This window comes from Engystomops pustulosus, chromosome 6 (genome assembly GCF_040894005.1).
Source record: "Engystomops pustulosus chromosome 6, aEngPut4.maternal, whole genome shotgun sequence".
Lineage (NCBI taxonomy): Eukaryota > Metazoa > Chordata > Amphibia > Anura > Leptodactylidae > Engystomops > Engystomops pustulosus.
In genome coordinates this window covers 185,643,885-185,658,867 of record NC_092416.1, presented here as the reverse complement: position 1 = coordinate 185,658,867, position 14,983 = coordinate 185,643,885, and the positions used below count along the sequence as shown (strand labels likewise).

Here is a 14,983-nt window from a genome sequence, read left to right as displayed (position 1 = left end):
GTGGCTGCAGGGAGCACAGAGCTCAGCAGTGTGAGGTCCCGCTGTGGTGTAATGGGGTCAGGGATAGGATTAGGGTCACTGCACCTTTAAGAGGTGACAGCGGGCGGCAGGTGCCTTTCCCAGGCCTTGGTTTTTGTGTTTTGGGGGGTGCAGCGCCCCCTCTCTCTCTCCCTGTGCTCAGGACGTGTTTGTCCTCCTGGCAGGCGTGGTGCTGGTGCTGGTGACGGAGGACAAGCCACGACTTGCCGGCCCCGAAAGTGGCAGCTCCTCCGTGGGAACCGGCAGCAGAGGCTCGGAGCAGTATCACAGAAACTCACACAACAAAGGCTCCCAAAATCCTGTCTGATAGCAGCCAACTCCTGACCCCCACCCAGCTCTCCTAGGCTCCTGAATGCCCACCCAGCTCTCCTAGGCTCCTGAATGCCCACCCAGCTCTCCTAGTCTCCTGAATGCCCACCCAGCTCTCCTAGGCTCCTGAATGCCCACCCAGCTCTCCTAGGCTCCTGAATGCCCACCTAGCTCTCCTAGTCTTCTGACCTCCACCCAGCTCTCCTAGTCTCCTGAATGCCCATCCAGGTTTCCTAGTCTCCTGAATGCCCACCAGATCTTCTAGGTTCCTGAATGCCCACCCAGCTCTCCTAGGCTCCTGAATGCCCACCCAGCTCTCCTAGGCTCCTGAATGCCCACCCAGCTCTCCTAGGCTCCTGAATGCCCACCCAGCTCTCCTAGGCTCCTGAATGCCCGCCCAGCTCTCCTAGTCTCCTGAATGCCCATCCAGGTTTCCTAGTCTCCTGAATGCCCACCAGATCTTCTAGGCTCCTGAATGCCCACCCAGCTCTCCTAGGCTCCTGAATGCCCACCCAGCTCTCCTAGTTTCCTGAATGCCAGCCCAGCTCGCCTAGTCTCCTGAATACCCACCCTTGTAGTCACCCAGGTCTCCTAGGGTCCTAAATGCCCACCCATGTCACCCAGCTTTCCAAAACCTCTAATTCCCACCCTTGTTGTCACTCTGCTTTCCTTGTCTAAAGAATGCCCACCCTTTCCCCTTTCCTACACTTCGGAATGCCACACTTGAGAACGTTCTAATGCATCCTCTTTCCAAACGACTGTAATCTACCTAATCCTTTTTAGCCATTCAGGTGTCTGGAAAAGCTGTGTCAGGAGTTCTTTAAGCGACCAGACCATATGACATCTTGCTTGTCACCCAGCTTTGCTAGACTTGACTACCATGATGCATTTTTGTTACTCATATGACTATTATTTGACATAGGTTTACCGTTCTTAAGCCTAGAAAAGTTGGGTTGTGAGTCATTTAAGCAACATTAAGCTCCGCCAGCTTGTTGTCACCCAGCTTTGCTCACTCTCATCCTCCTCTCTCATATTGCTTTGCTTTTAGGCTTATTTTTCATTTCGGAGCTATGAAAAGCTGGGTGAGGATTTCTCTCTTGTTTCTCACCCAGCTTTCCTGAACTTCTGGATATCTTTACTATGATTTGAGGGTTATTTGTCATTCTGACTCTTGGAGAAACTACTGTAGTATCCAGATTCTGTCATTCAGATGTCTGGGAAAGCTGGGTGACAGTCCTTAAGTACTGCCATCTCCTTTATTACACAGCTTTTCTAGGCTCCTGAATGGCAATCACTGTATCACCGCCATAGTATTACAGTAGAAGAATTGCCATTCAGGACTATTTAATGTATTGTCTACTGGATCACTGCTGTACTAGACAGATTCTGACATTCAGATGCCTGGGAAAGCTGGGTGAATGACTTTCCTCTACAGAAGTGTTACAGCTACAGGTCTGACGCTTGTCATATACTTTGTCTTGCAGTGCGCTGATCATCGCAGCCATCTTTGATCGTGATGTGAACTGTAGACGAGCCGCTTCCGTAAGTTTCCTATATGTGACCTCCGACCCTAACAGGTCACATTATTCCCTACATGAGGCTCCTCCTACACTACTATCAGGACACATTACTCCCTACCTGAGGCTCCTCCTACACTACTATCAGGACACATTACTCCCTTCATGAGGCTCCTCCTACACTACTATCAGGACACATTACTCCCTTCATGAGGCTCCTCCTACACTACTATCAGGACACATTACTCCCTTCATGAGGCTCCTCCTACACTACTATCAGGACACATTACTCCCTACATGAGGCTCCTCCTACACTACTATCAGGACACATTACTCCCTACATGAGGCTCCTCCTACACTACTATCAGGACACATTACTCCCTGCATGAGGCTCCTCCTACACTACTATCAGGACACATTACTCCCTTCATGAGGCTCCTCCTACACTACTATCAGGACACATTACTCCCTACATGAGGCTCCTCCTACACTACTATCAGGACACATTACTCCCTACATGAGGCTCCTCCTACACTACTATCAGGACACATTACTCCCTACATGAGGCTCCTCCTACACTACTATCAGGACACATTACTCCCTACATGAGGCTCCTCCTACACTACTATCAGGACACATTACTCCCTATATGAGGCTCCTCCTACACTACTATCAGGACACATTACTCCCTACATGAGGCTCCTCCTACACTACTATCAGGGCACATTATTCCCTACATGATGCTCCTCCTACACTACTATCAGGACACATTACTCCCTACATGAGGCTCCTCCTACACTACTATCAGGGCACATTACTCCCTACATGAGGCTCCTCCTACACTACTATCAGGGCACATTACTCCCTACATGAGGCTCCTCCTACACTACTATCAGGGCACATTACTCCCTTCATGAGGCTCCTCCTACACTACTATCAGGACACATTACTCCCTTCATGAGGCTCCTCCTACACTACTATCAGGACACATTACTCCCTATATGAGGCTCCTCCTACAGTACTATCAGGACACATTACTCCCTACATGAGGCTCCTCCTACACTACTATCAGGACACATTACTCCCTTCATGAGGCTCCTCCTACACTACTATCAGGACACATTACTCCCTTCATGAGGCTCCTCCTACACTACTATCAGGACACATTACTCCCTATATGAGGCTCCTCCTACAGTACTATCAGGACACATTACTCCCTACATGAGGCTCCTCCTACACTACTATCAGGACACATTACTCCCTACATGAGGCTCCTCCTACACTACTATCAGGACACATTACTCCCTACATGAGGCTCCTCCTACACTACTATCAGGACACATTACTCCCTACATGAGGCTCCTCCTACACTACTATCAGGACACATTACTCCCTACATGAGGCTCCTCCTACACTACTATCAGGACACATTACTCCCTACATGAGGCTCCTCCTGCACTACTATCAGGACACATTACTCCCTACATGAGGCTCCTCCTACACTACTATCAGGTCACATTACTCCCTACATGAGGCTCCTCCTACACTACTATCAGGACACATTACTCCCTACATGAGGCTCCTCCTGCACTACTATCAGGTCACATTACTCCCTACATGAGGCTCCTCCTACACTACTATCAGGACACATTACTCCCTACATGAGGCTCCTCCTGCACTACTATCAGGACACATTACTCCCTACATGAGGCTCCTCCTACACTACTATCAGGTCACATTACTCCCTACATGAGGCTCCTCCTACACTACTATCAGGACACATTACTCCCTACATGAGGCTCCTCCTGCACTACTATCAGGACACATTACTCCCTACATGAGGCTCCTCCTGCACTACTATCAGGACACATTACTCCCTACATGAGGCTCCTCCTACACTACTATCAGGACACATTACTCCCTACATGAGGCTCCTCCTGCACTACTATCAGGACACATTACTCCCTACATGAGGCTCCTCCTACACTACTATCAGGTCACATTACTCCCTACATGAGGCTCCTCCTACAGTACTATCAGGACACATTACTCCCTACATGAGGCTCCTCCTACACTACTATCAGGTCACATTACTCCCTACATGAGGCTCCTCCTACACTACTATCAGGACACATTACTCCCTATATGAGGCTCCTCCTACACTACTATCAGGACACATTACTCCCTACATGAGGCACCTCCTACAGTACTATCAGGACACATTACTCCCTACATGAGGCTCCTCCTACACTACTATCAGGACACATTACTCCCTACATGAGGCTCCTCCTACACTACTATCAGGACACATTACTCCCTACATGAGGCTCCTCCTACACTACTATCAGGACACATTACTCCCTACTCCCTTGTTGCTTCTTACACAGGTGCAGTTTTGTTACTTTGTATCAGAGAGCTTTCTACAGAAGGCAGACCTTGTAAAGAGGTTTTGCTGTTGCGCTGAGGATCTTGTGTTTTCATGATACAAGGATTAATCTTTATTTATATAAAACACTTGCCTTGCCCCTGTGTATGGGGTCACCCCTGCGGGTGTTGTGGCGGGCGTGCAGTAACCAGGTGCCGTGCACGCCTCCTCCTGCTCGCTGTGTATAGTAACCATAGCTCGGGGCTAGTATTACCGGCTCCACACGGCAAACCTTCCCTATGAGGCTGAGCCCGGGCCCCGTGTATAGGCTCCAGGGGGTCGTACAGGGGCACAGGTCATTATCACCTCATCTAGACTGGATACAACTGTAACAAAACCTCAGCTCTAGTAAGAAATAGGTTTGGAAGTCTTGTATCTTTACTCAAATCTTTATCATTTCCCAGTTCTCTGCTCGTGTCAGTAAATAGTACCGAGGGTAAAGATGAGCAGTATACAGCTGAGGTTTCGTTACAGCGTGTAAGAGCCGTCTCCGCTGACAGTCTAGGATTAGAGAGAGATTTGTGTTCATAGAGGATGAGCTACATTGATACATTGTACCAAACCTTAAATAGATAGAATAGTCTCTGTATGATAAGGAGCGTTACATTGTGTCAGTGCAGGTAAACGCTCATACAGGATGGGCTGCATTCATTCATTGTAGCAAACCTTCATAAGGAAGAATATTCAGTCTATGATGAGGGTCCGTTACACTGTGTCAGTGCAGGAAAGCATTGGAGAGATCTGTGCTGCCGTGATACATTGTAGCAAACCCTCAGCAGTAAGATACGTGATGATTGTGTGCTGGGGATTCGCTATATTGTGTCAGCGCAGGGAAGGTCTCACCTTTATACATTGTAGGATGATGAAGGTTTGTCACACTGTGTCAGTGCAGCTAAATCTTCCTTTCAGAGTCCTGAAGAGAGAATTGTGTTCATAGAGGATGAGCTACAGTGTTACATTGTAGCAAACCTTGAAAAGTGAGAATATTCTCTGTGTGATGAGGGTCCGTTACACTGTGTCAGGGCAGGATTTGAGCTCATAGAGTATTGGTTACATTGATACAAGAATAGTCGAGTGTGCTGAGGCTTTGTTACACTGTGACCTGTCCCGTTGGCCGCTGTGCCGCCATATTGTGCGCCCGCACCCCCCCGCGGGCTTGTATCCGTGAACAATGGCGGCATTCTGCCGGGGAGGCGGCAGCCGGTTTGTTTGGTGTCTCATTTTCCCTTTGTTTGTCCTCTGCTCCGCAGGCAGCCTTCCAGGAGAATGTGGGGAGACAGGTACGGTGACATTCCTATTAACCCCTCAGGTGCCCATCCTCACCCTCCTCCATTCAGGGTGCGTGTAAAGCTGGGTCACCCCGGTGCATGCCCCCCATCATGTCTCTTCTCCCTCATCCCCCCCCGCAGGGCACTTTCCCACACGGCATCGACATCTTGACCACCGCAGACTATTTTGCAGTCGGAAATCGGGCAAATTGTTTCCTAAACATCAGGTACGTGGCCATCCGGAAAAGCTGGGTGCGGGATTATCATGGATTACTGTGTTATCCTTGGCGAGGCTCCGGATTATGTGGTGTACCAGATGCCGGATTAGAGGAAGGTGTTCCTCATCCGCACCATATGAAAGGGTTAAATGTTAGAATTTGCATGAAATTTTGGGAAAAACCCACAAAGTCTCCTGTGTCACGGTTCTCGGCTTTTGTCGCCTGCAGCGTGTTTGTCGCCGGTTTCCCAGAATACACCAGGTACATGATCGATCATCTGGTGGAGATGAAGATCAATCACTGGGACAGGTGAGTGGGATCCGCCAGGTAAGGGCTGCCCTAAAATCCCAAATCCAGTACAAGAATCCAGCGTCTCATTAACCCTGAAATACCAGATACATATTTTACTGCGTGCAAACTTCCAATAATCCAGCACTAGTGATCCGGAGATTACAGATTACCAGATGTTAGAGCATCTTTCTATATCTAGTTGTCCTATAATCCAGTTTAATGATCCCCAAATGTCGGATTATAAAGCTTCTGCTGACCCACTGCCAACTCTATGTTCCTGTATCCTGACGTCCAATAATCCAGCACTAGTGATCCGGAAATGTTGGATTATCAGACTCCTCCTAACCTATCTATCTTTGTGCATCCATACTTCCAGTAATCCAGAACTTCTGATTTAACAACCCCCAGATTATGAGATTTTATGCACGCAGACGTCCAATAATCCAGCACCGGTAATCCCCACATGCCAGATTATCAGATCTCTATATATTTTTTGCATCTAGTCTTCCGTTAATCCAGCACTAGTGATTTGGCAATCCCAGATTATCAGATTTCTATAAATGTTTGGACATTGAAGCTCCTGATAATCCAGTCCTGGATGCGGGCCTGTGCAGGCAGGCTGAGCGATCGCATGTTTATTATGTAAACTCTCCTCCGCCTCCTCCTCAGATCCCGGTTATCCGAACCTTCCCGGTGTGATCCGGCGGCGGTGAGATCCCTGCCCTGCGGCCGGAGGCTTGTGTCATGTGCACACACACAGTGTTTACCCTCACCCGCAGCGCCCTCTGTAGGAAGGAACCTGCAGGGGTCAACGCTCCGTGCCCCTGCAGGACATCATGGCAGGGCAGCCCCTTACACCTGCAGTGCTCCTCCCCGCTCCGTGCCCCGGCAGGACATGGCAGGGCAGCCCCTTACATCTGCAGTGCTCCTCCCAGTTCCCTGCCCCTGCAGGACATGACAGGGCAGCCCCTTACATCTGCAGGGCTCTTCCCCGCTCCGTGCCCCTGCAGGACATGACAGGGCAGCCCCTTACATGTGCAGTGCTCCTCCACGCTCTCTGCCCCTGCAGGACATGACAGGGCAGCCCCTTACATCTGCAGTGCTCCTCCCAGCTCCCTGCCCCTGCAGGACATGACAGGGCAGCCCCTTACATGTGCAGTGCTCCTCCCTGCCCCTGCAGGACATGACAGGGCAGCCCCTTACATGTGCAGTGCTCCTCCCTGCTCCGTGCCCCTGCAGGACATGGCAGGGCAGCCCCTTACATCTGCAGTGCTCCTCCCAGCTCCCTGCCCCTGCAGGACATGACAGGGCAGCCCCTTACATGTGCAGTGCTCCTCCCCGCTCCGTGCCCCTGCAGGACATGACAGGGCAGCCCCTTACATCTGCAGTGCTCCTCCCAGTTCCCTGCCCCTGCAGGACATGACAGGGCAGCCCCTTACATCTGCAGTGCTCCTCCCAGCTCCCTGCCCCTGCAGGACATGACAGGGCAGCCCCTTACATGTGCAGTGCTCCTCCCAGATCCCTGCCCCTGCAGGACATGACAGGGCAGCCCCTTACATGTGCAGTGCTCCTCCCAGATCCCTGCCCCTGCAGGACATGACAGGGCAGCCCCTTACATGTGCAGTGCTCTTCCGCGCTCCCTGCCCCTGCAGGACATGACAGGGCAGCCCCTTACATGTGCAGTGCTCCTCCCTGCCCCTGCAGGACATGACAGGGCAGCCCCTTACATGTGCAGTGCTCCTCCCCGCTCTCTGCCCCTGCAGAACATGACAGGGCAGCCCCTTACATCTGCAGTGCTCCTCCCAGCTCCCTGCCCCTGCAGGACATGACAGGGCAGCCCCTTACATGTGCAGTGCTCCTCCCCGCTCCGTGCCCCTGCAGGACATGACAGAGCAGCCCCTTACATCTACAGTGCTCCTCCCAGCTCCCTGCCCCTGCAGGACATGACAGGGCAGCCCCTTACATGTGCAGTGCTCTTCCCCGCTCCCTGCCCCAGCAGGACATGACAGGGCAGCCCCTTACATGTGCAGTGCTCCTCCCCGCTCCCTGCCCCTGCAGGACATGACAGGGCAGCCCCTTACATCTGCAGTGCTCCCCCATGTGGATCCAGATACCTCTAGCAGCCATTCACCATCTCCGATACTACGTGTTTACACATCATTATGGCCCTAAAACGCGTTGCTGTGGGCACCGTATAGCGGCTTATGCTGCCCCTTCTGTTACATTCTGGGATTGCAGTAAGAAAAAAATCACCATCTGCATTACTAATAATATATGCGCATTTCCTGACTCATAATGCCCTGAAATGCGTCGGTACTGATACAATATCCGATTACACTGCCCCCTCTGTTACCTCCTAGAATTACACTACACTGTATAATTACTATATAGTTACTCTGTGGATCCATACACCAGCTGCAGTACTAGCGTGGCCCTGAGACGTGTCAGTATTACATATCCACATCTGCATTACTGATAATATTTCCCTGAAACGCGTCGATAATGATGTAGTACCTCTATGCTGCCCCCGCTGTTACTTCCTGGTATTACACTGTAGGATTTCATACCTTCTCTCTGTGTTTCCAGGCCCTGAGATGTGTCAGGAATGAACAGGGGGATGGTGCTGCCCCCTGTGCTCCCTCTCTGGTATTACACTATATGTACCCATAGGGTATAGATGTCACCTGAGACGTGAGGCCGTTGTCACACTGTGACCTCCGGGCACCACGTCCCGTATCCCGTCTCCTGTGCCGGGACCTGAACCTGACAAACAGGTGGGACAGAAAAACACAAGACGAAAAATCTCAGCGCCACCAGCAACATTCTTCACACAATACAAAGGAGGCAAACACGGCTGCGGGGCACGCGGGGTTACACAAACAGCCGCAGCTCCACGCGTCCCGGGTATAGCGGGAGCGCCATAGGGAAACCAAACCCCGTATAGTGCGGGCTGACAATATGTGTACTGGGGATACAGTAACCTAGAACCACCGCCATAAGGTTATCTGCCCTGTACCGCCATACTGTACACATCTGTAGCCTATACCGCCATACTGTACTCATCTCCAACCTATACCGCCATACTGTACACATCTCTACCCTGTGCCGCCATACTGTACACATCTCTAGCCTGTACTGCCATAATGTTATCTGCCCTGTGCCGCCATACTGTACACATCTCTAGCCTGTACTGCCATAATGTTCTCTGCCCCCTACTGCCATACTGTACATATCTGTAGCCTATACCGCCATACTGTACTCATCTCCAACCTATACCGCCATACTGTACACATCTCTACCCTGTGCCGCCATACTGTACACATCTCTAGCCTGTACTGCCATAATGTTATCTGCCCTGTACCACCATACTGTGCACATCTCTACCCTGTACCGCCATACTGTACACATCTCTAGCCTGTACCACCATACTGTACACATCTCTACCCTGCACCACCATACTGTACACATCTCTACCCTATACCGCCATACTGTACACATCTCTACCCTATACCGCCATACTGTGCACATCTCTACCCTGCACCACCATACTGTACACATCTCTACCCTATACCGCCATACTGTGCACATCTCTACCCTGTACCGCCATACTGTGCACATATCTACCCTGCACCGCCATACTGTACACATCTCTAGTCTGTACCACCATTCTGTACACATCTCTACCCTGTACCGCCATACTGTACACATCTCTAGCCTGTACCGCCATACCGTACACATCTCTAGCCTGTACCGCCATACTGTACACATCTCTACACTGTACCGCCATATTGAACACATCTCTACCCTGTACCGCCATACTGTACACATCTCTAGCCTGTACCGCCATACTGTGCACATCTCTACCCTGTACCGCCATTCTGTACACATCTCTACACTGTACCGCCATATTGAACACATCTCTACCCTGTACCGTCATACCGTACACATCTCTAGCCTGTACCGCCATACTGTACACATCTCTAGCCTGTACCGCCATACTGTACACATCTCTACCCTGTACCGTCATACCGTACACATCTCTACCCTGTACCGCCATACTGTACACATCTCTACCCTGTACCGCCATACTGTACACATCTCTACCCTGTACCGCCATACCGTACACATCTCTAGCCTGTACCGCCATACCGTACACATCTCTAGCCTGTACCGCCATACCGTACACATCTCTACCCTGTACCGCCATACTGTACACATCTCTAGCCTGTACCGCCATACTGTACACATCACTACCCTGTACCGCCATACTGTACACATCACTACCCTGTACCGCCATACCGTACACATCTCTACCCTGTACCGCCATACTGTACACATCTCTACCCTGTACCGCCATACTGTACACATCTCTACCCTGTACCGCCATACCGTACACATCTCTAGCCTGTACCGCCATACCGTACACATCTCTAAACTGTACCGCCATACCGTACACATCTCTAACCTGTACCGCCATACCGTACACATCTCTAGCCTGTACCGCCATACTGTACACATCACTAGCCTGTACCGCCATACTGTACACATCTCTAGCCTGTACCGCCATACTGTACACATCTCTAGCCTGTACCGCCATACTGTACACATCTCTACCCTGTACCGCCATACCGTACACATCTCTACCCTGTACCGCCATACTGTACACATCTCTACCCTGTACCGCCATACTGTACACATCTCTACCCTGTACCGCCATACCGTACACATCTCTACCCTGTACCGCCATACCGTACACATCTCTAGCCTGTACCGCCATACCGTACACATCTCTAGCCTGTACCGCCATACTGTACACATCTCTACCCTGTACCGCCATACTGTACACATCTCTACCCTGTACCGCCATACCGTACACATCTCTAGCCTGTACCGCCATACCGTACACATCTTTAGCCTGTACCGCCATACTGTACACATCTCTAGCCTGTACCGCCATACTGTACACATCTCTAGCCTGTACCGCCATACTGTACACATCTCTAGCCTGTACCGCCATACTGTACACATCTCTAGCCTGTACCGCCATACTGTACACATCTCTAGCCTGTACCGCCATACCGTACACATCTCTAGCCTGTACCGCCATACCGTACACATCTCTAGCCTGTACCGCCATACCGTACACATCTCTACCCTGTACCGCCATACCGTACACATCTCTACCCTGTACCGCCATACTGTACACATCTCTACCCTGTACCGCCATACTGTACACATCTCTACCCTGTACCGCCATACCGTACACATCTCTAGCCTGTACCGCCATACCGTACACATCTCTAGCCTGTACCGCCATACCGTACACATCTCTAACCTGTACCGCCATACCGTACACATCTCTAGCCTGTACCGCCATACTGTACACATCACTAGCCTGTACCGCCATACTGTACACATCACTAGCCTGTACCGCCATACTGTACACATCTCTAGCCTGTACCGCCATACTGTACACATCTCTAGCCTGTACCGCCATACCGTACACATCTCTAGCCTGTACCGCCATACCGTACACATCTCTACCCTGTACCGCCATACCGTACACATCTCTACCCTGTACCGCCATACTGTACACATCTCTACCCTGTACCGCCATACCGTACACATCTCTAGCCTGTACCGCCATACCGTACACATCTCTAGCCTGTACCGCCATACCGTACACATCTCTACCCTGTACCGCCATACCGTACACATCTCTAGCCTGTACCGCCATACCGTACACATCTTTAGCCTGTACCGCCATACCGTACACATCTCTACCCTGTACCGCCATACTGTACACATCTCTACCCTGTACCGCCATACTGTACACATCTCTAGCCTGTACCGCCATACCGTACACATCTCTAGCCTGTACCGCCATACCGTACACATCTCTAGCCTGTACCGCCATACTGTACACATCTCTAGCCTGTACCGCCATACTGTACACATCTCTACCCTGTACCGCCATACCGCACACATCTCTACCCTGTACCGCCATACCGTACACATCTCTAGCCTGTACCGCCATACCGTACACATCTCTAGCCTGTACCGCCATACCGTACACATCTCTAGCCTGTACCGCCATACCGTACACATCTTTAGCCTGTACCGCCATACCGTACACATCTGTAGCCTGTACCGCCATACCGTACACATCTCTAGCCTGTACCGCCATACCGTACACATCTCTAGCCTGTACCGCCATACCGTACACATCTCTAGCCTGTACCGCCATACCGTACACATCTCTACCCTGTACCGCCATACTGTACACATCTCTACTGTATACCGCCATACTCTACCCTCTGTATCCCTGTCACCTGTGTCGCCCGCAGAGCTTACACTCGGAGCGCAGATCCCGTCTCGCACTACAATGGTCTTTTATCCGGCTGACATCATCCGCTTTGTGGCGAGTATAATTGCCGTCTTTCCCTTTGTAGAGAATAAGCCCTTGTGTGCGGTGCGCCCGCTCCGTGTGACCCCGCTCGCCCCGCGCCCCCTATTGTTCGCGCTGACACCTCTAGATCCCACATCAAAGAGCAGAAACTGCAGTAAAACCTCCATTGTTCCTCCATCTCCCATCAGGATACTGTCTCTGTATCCACATCTGGGAAAGCTGGGTGACAGACCAAAGCTGGAGGGGGGGGGGTGGTAGGTGTTTGTCTCCTGGGGTGATGTCATGTCCTGTGTCTTGCAGTGTGATCCGGGAGCTCTCCACCAAAGCGCTGCACAACCTGACACCGGTCGCCTCCGACTACATGACCCGGTCCGGTAAGAGCCGCCATATGCATCGTCTCATCATGCAGCTCTGCACTCACAGGCTACAGGTGGAGCACCCCTCTAACTACATCATCTTCTCTTCCAGTTCTGCCCCGACTCCTCCCACTGAGCACCGGCACCGATCTGCACACCCGCCACGGCGCCATATTGGCCTGCGCAGAGATCACACATGCACTTTACAAGCTGGCGCTACAGAACCACAGGTGAGAGCTTCACACCTCACCAGGGAACGCGCTACACAGGACACGCTCCACCGGAGGACATGAGGGTCTGCACCCCACCAGGGAATGCCAAGTCCTCACACTATGGAGTGTTTGTCATACCACACATACTTCTAGTGTATAGTCAAAACATACATTGTATACATACATGACATTACTGTACTACATCCAGAGCTGCACTCACTATTCTGCTGGGGCAGTCACTGTGTACATACATGACATTACTGTACTATATCCAGAGCTGCACTCACTATTCTGCTGGGGCAGTCACTGTGTACATACATGACATTACTGTACTATATCCAGAGCTGCACTCACTATTCTGCTGGGGCAGTCACTGTGTACATACATGACATTACTGTACTATATCCAGAGCTGCACTCACTATTCTGCCTGATTTAGGCTACAGTTGATGTCTATCGTCCCTTCCTCTCATTATCCTCAGGTCTGTAGCTGATTACCTGGACAGTGACGCCATTTTGGGTCTCATTTCTATACATCAGAAGGTAAGTGATTCATGATTATCCTGGCTCTTCACAGCCTGAAATCCCTACAGCTATAGATTTACAGGATTACCTCAGCCTGCATCCACCACTAGGAGGCGCTCAGAGTTTTACTGCATACTGCTTTTCCATACAACCCAATGATATCATCTAGTATGCACTCATCTCCTTAGCTCCCCCTAGTGGTGGTTGCTGTCAGTCAGAGTAATGATATTATCGTCTCAGTCTGTGCAGCAGATGTGGAGCTCTGAGCGCTGGATCATGACAACAATGTGTAACAGGTGGAGATTTATGTAAAAAGGGGACCTTAAGGTTTTTATAATGAAGAACTAGGCCCCTCTTGCTACTCTTGTTGTCAGGACAGGGTTCCTATTGCTTTGACCTGTAATATGAACTTCTTGTGTTTTTCTGTTTCAGCTCCAGGAGCGTCAGCTGTACAGGTGAGGACACACTCCTAAAATTAGCAGACAACCCTTACTACTCGAGGGATGTATAACATGGCATTGTGTTATAGAGAATGGCACAATAAAAACAGTATACCTGGCGGTTGGCACAGTAGTGATCATATACATGGCAGTTGGCAGAGTAGGAGAGGTAAGATCATATACATGGTGGTTGGCACAGTAGTGATCATATACATGGTGGTTGGTACATACAAGAGGTAAGATCATATACACGGTGGTTGGCAGAGTAGGAGAGGTAAGATCATATACACGGTGGTTGGCAGAGTAGGAGAGGTTAGATCATATACATGGTGGTTGGCACAGTAGGAGAGGTAAGATCATATAAATGGCGGTTGGCAGAGTACTAGAGGTAAGATCATATACATGGTGGTTGGCATAATAGGAGAGGTAAGATCATATACACGGTGGTTGGCATAATAGGAGAGGTAAGATCATATACACGGTGGTTGGCACAGTAGGATAGGTAAGATCATATACATGGTGGTTTGTACATAATAGAGGTAAGATCATATACATGGCAGTTGGCACAGTAGTAGAGGTAAGATCATATACATGGTGGTTGGCACAGTTGGAGAGGTAAGATCATATACATGGTGGTTGGCAGAGAAGGAGAGGTAAGATCATATACATGCCGGTTGGCACAGTTGGAGAGGTAAGATCATATACATGGTGGTTGGCACAGTTAGAGAGGTAATATCATATACATGACGGTTGGCACAGTTGGAGAGGTAAGATCATATACATGGTGGTTGGCACAGTTGGAGAGGTAATATCATATACATGGCGGTTGGCAGAGTAGGAGAGGTAAGATCATATACATGGTGGTTGGCAGAGAAGGAGAGGTAAGATCATATACATGACGGTTGGCACAGTTGGAGAGGTAAGATCATATACATGGTGGTTGGCACAGTTGGAGAGGTAATATCATATACATGA

The 14,983-nt window shown here is 50.4% G+C and overlaps 1 protein-coding gene across 3 annotated transcripts in view; it reads left to right on the top strand.

The window, feature by feature from the left end:
* Positions 1-14,983, top strand: part of TBCD (tubulin folding cofactor D) — a 648,429-nt gene that overhangs the window by 384,377 nt on the left and 249,069 nt on the right. For all 3 annotated transcript variants that reach the window (XM_072112667.1, XM_072112666.1, XM_072112665.1), the window contains exons 16-23: positions 1,833-1,890; positions 5,541-5,570; positions 5,700-5,785; positions 6,005-6,085; positions 12,777-12,850; positions 12,945-13,062; positions 13,526-13,586; positions 14,001-14,023. In XM_072112667.1, coding sequence (XP_071968768.1) covers positions 1,833-1,890; positions 5,541-5,570; positions 5,700-5,785; positions 6,005-6,085; positions 12,777-12,850; positions 12,945-13,062; positions 13,526-13,586; positions 14,001-14,023 — 531 coding nt within the window. The remainder of the gene's footprint in view (positions 1-1,832; positions 1,891-5,540; positions 5,571-5,699; positions 5,786-6,004; positions 6,086-12,776; positions 12,851-12,944; positions 13,063-13,525; positions 13,587-14,000; positions 14,024-14,983) is intronic.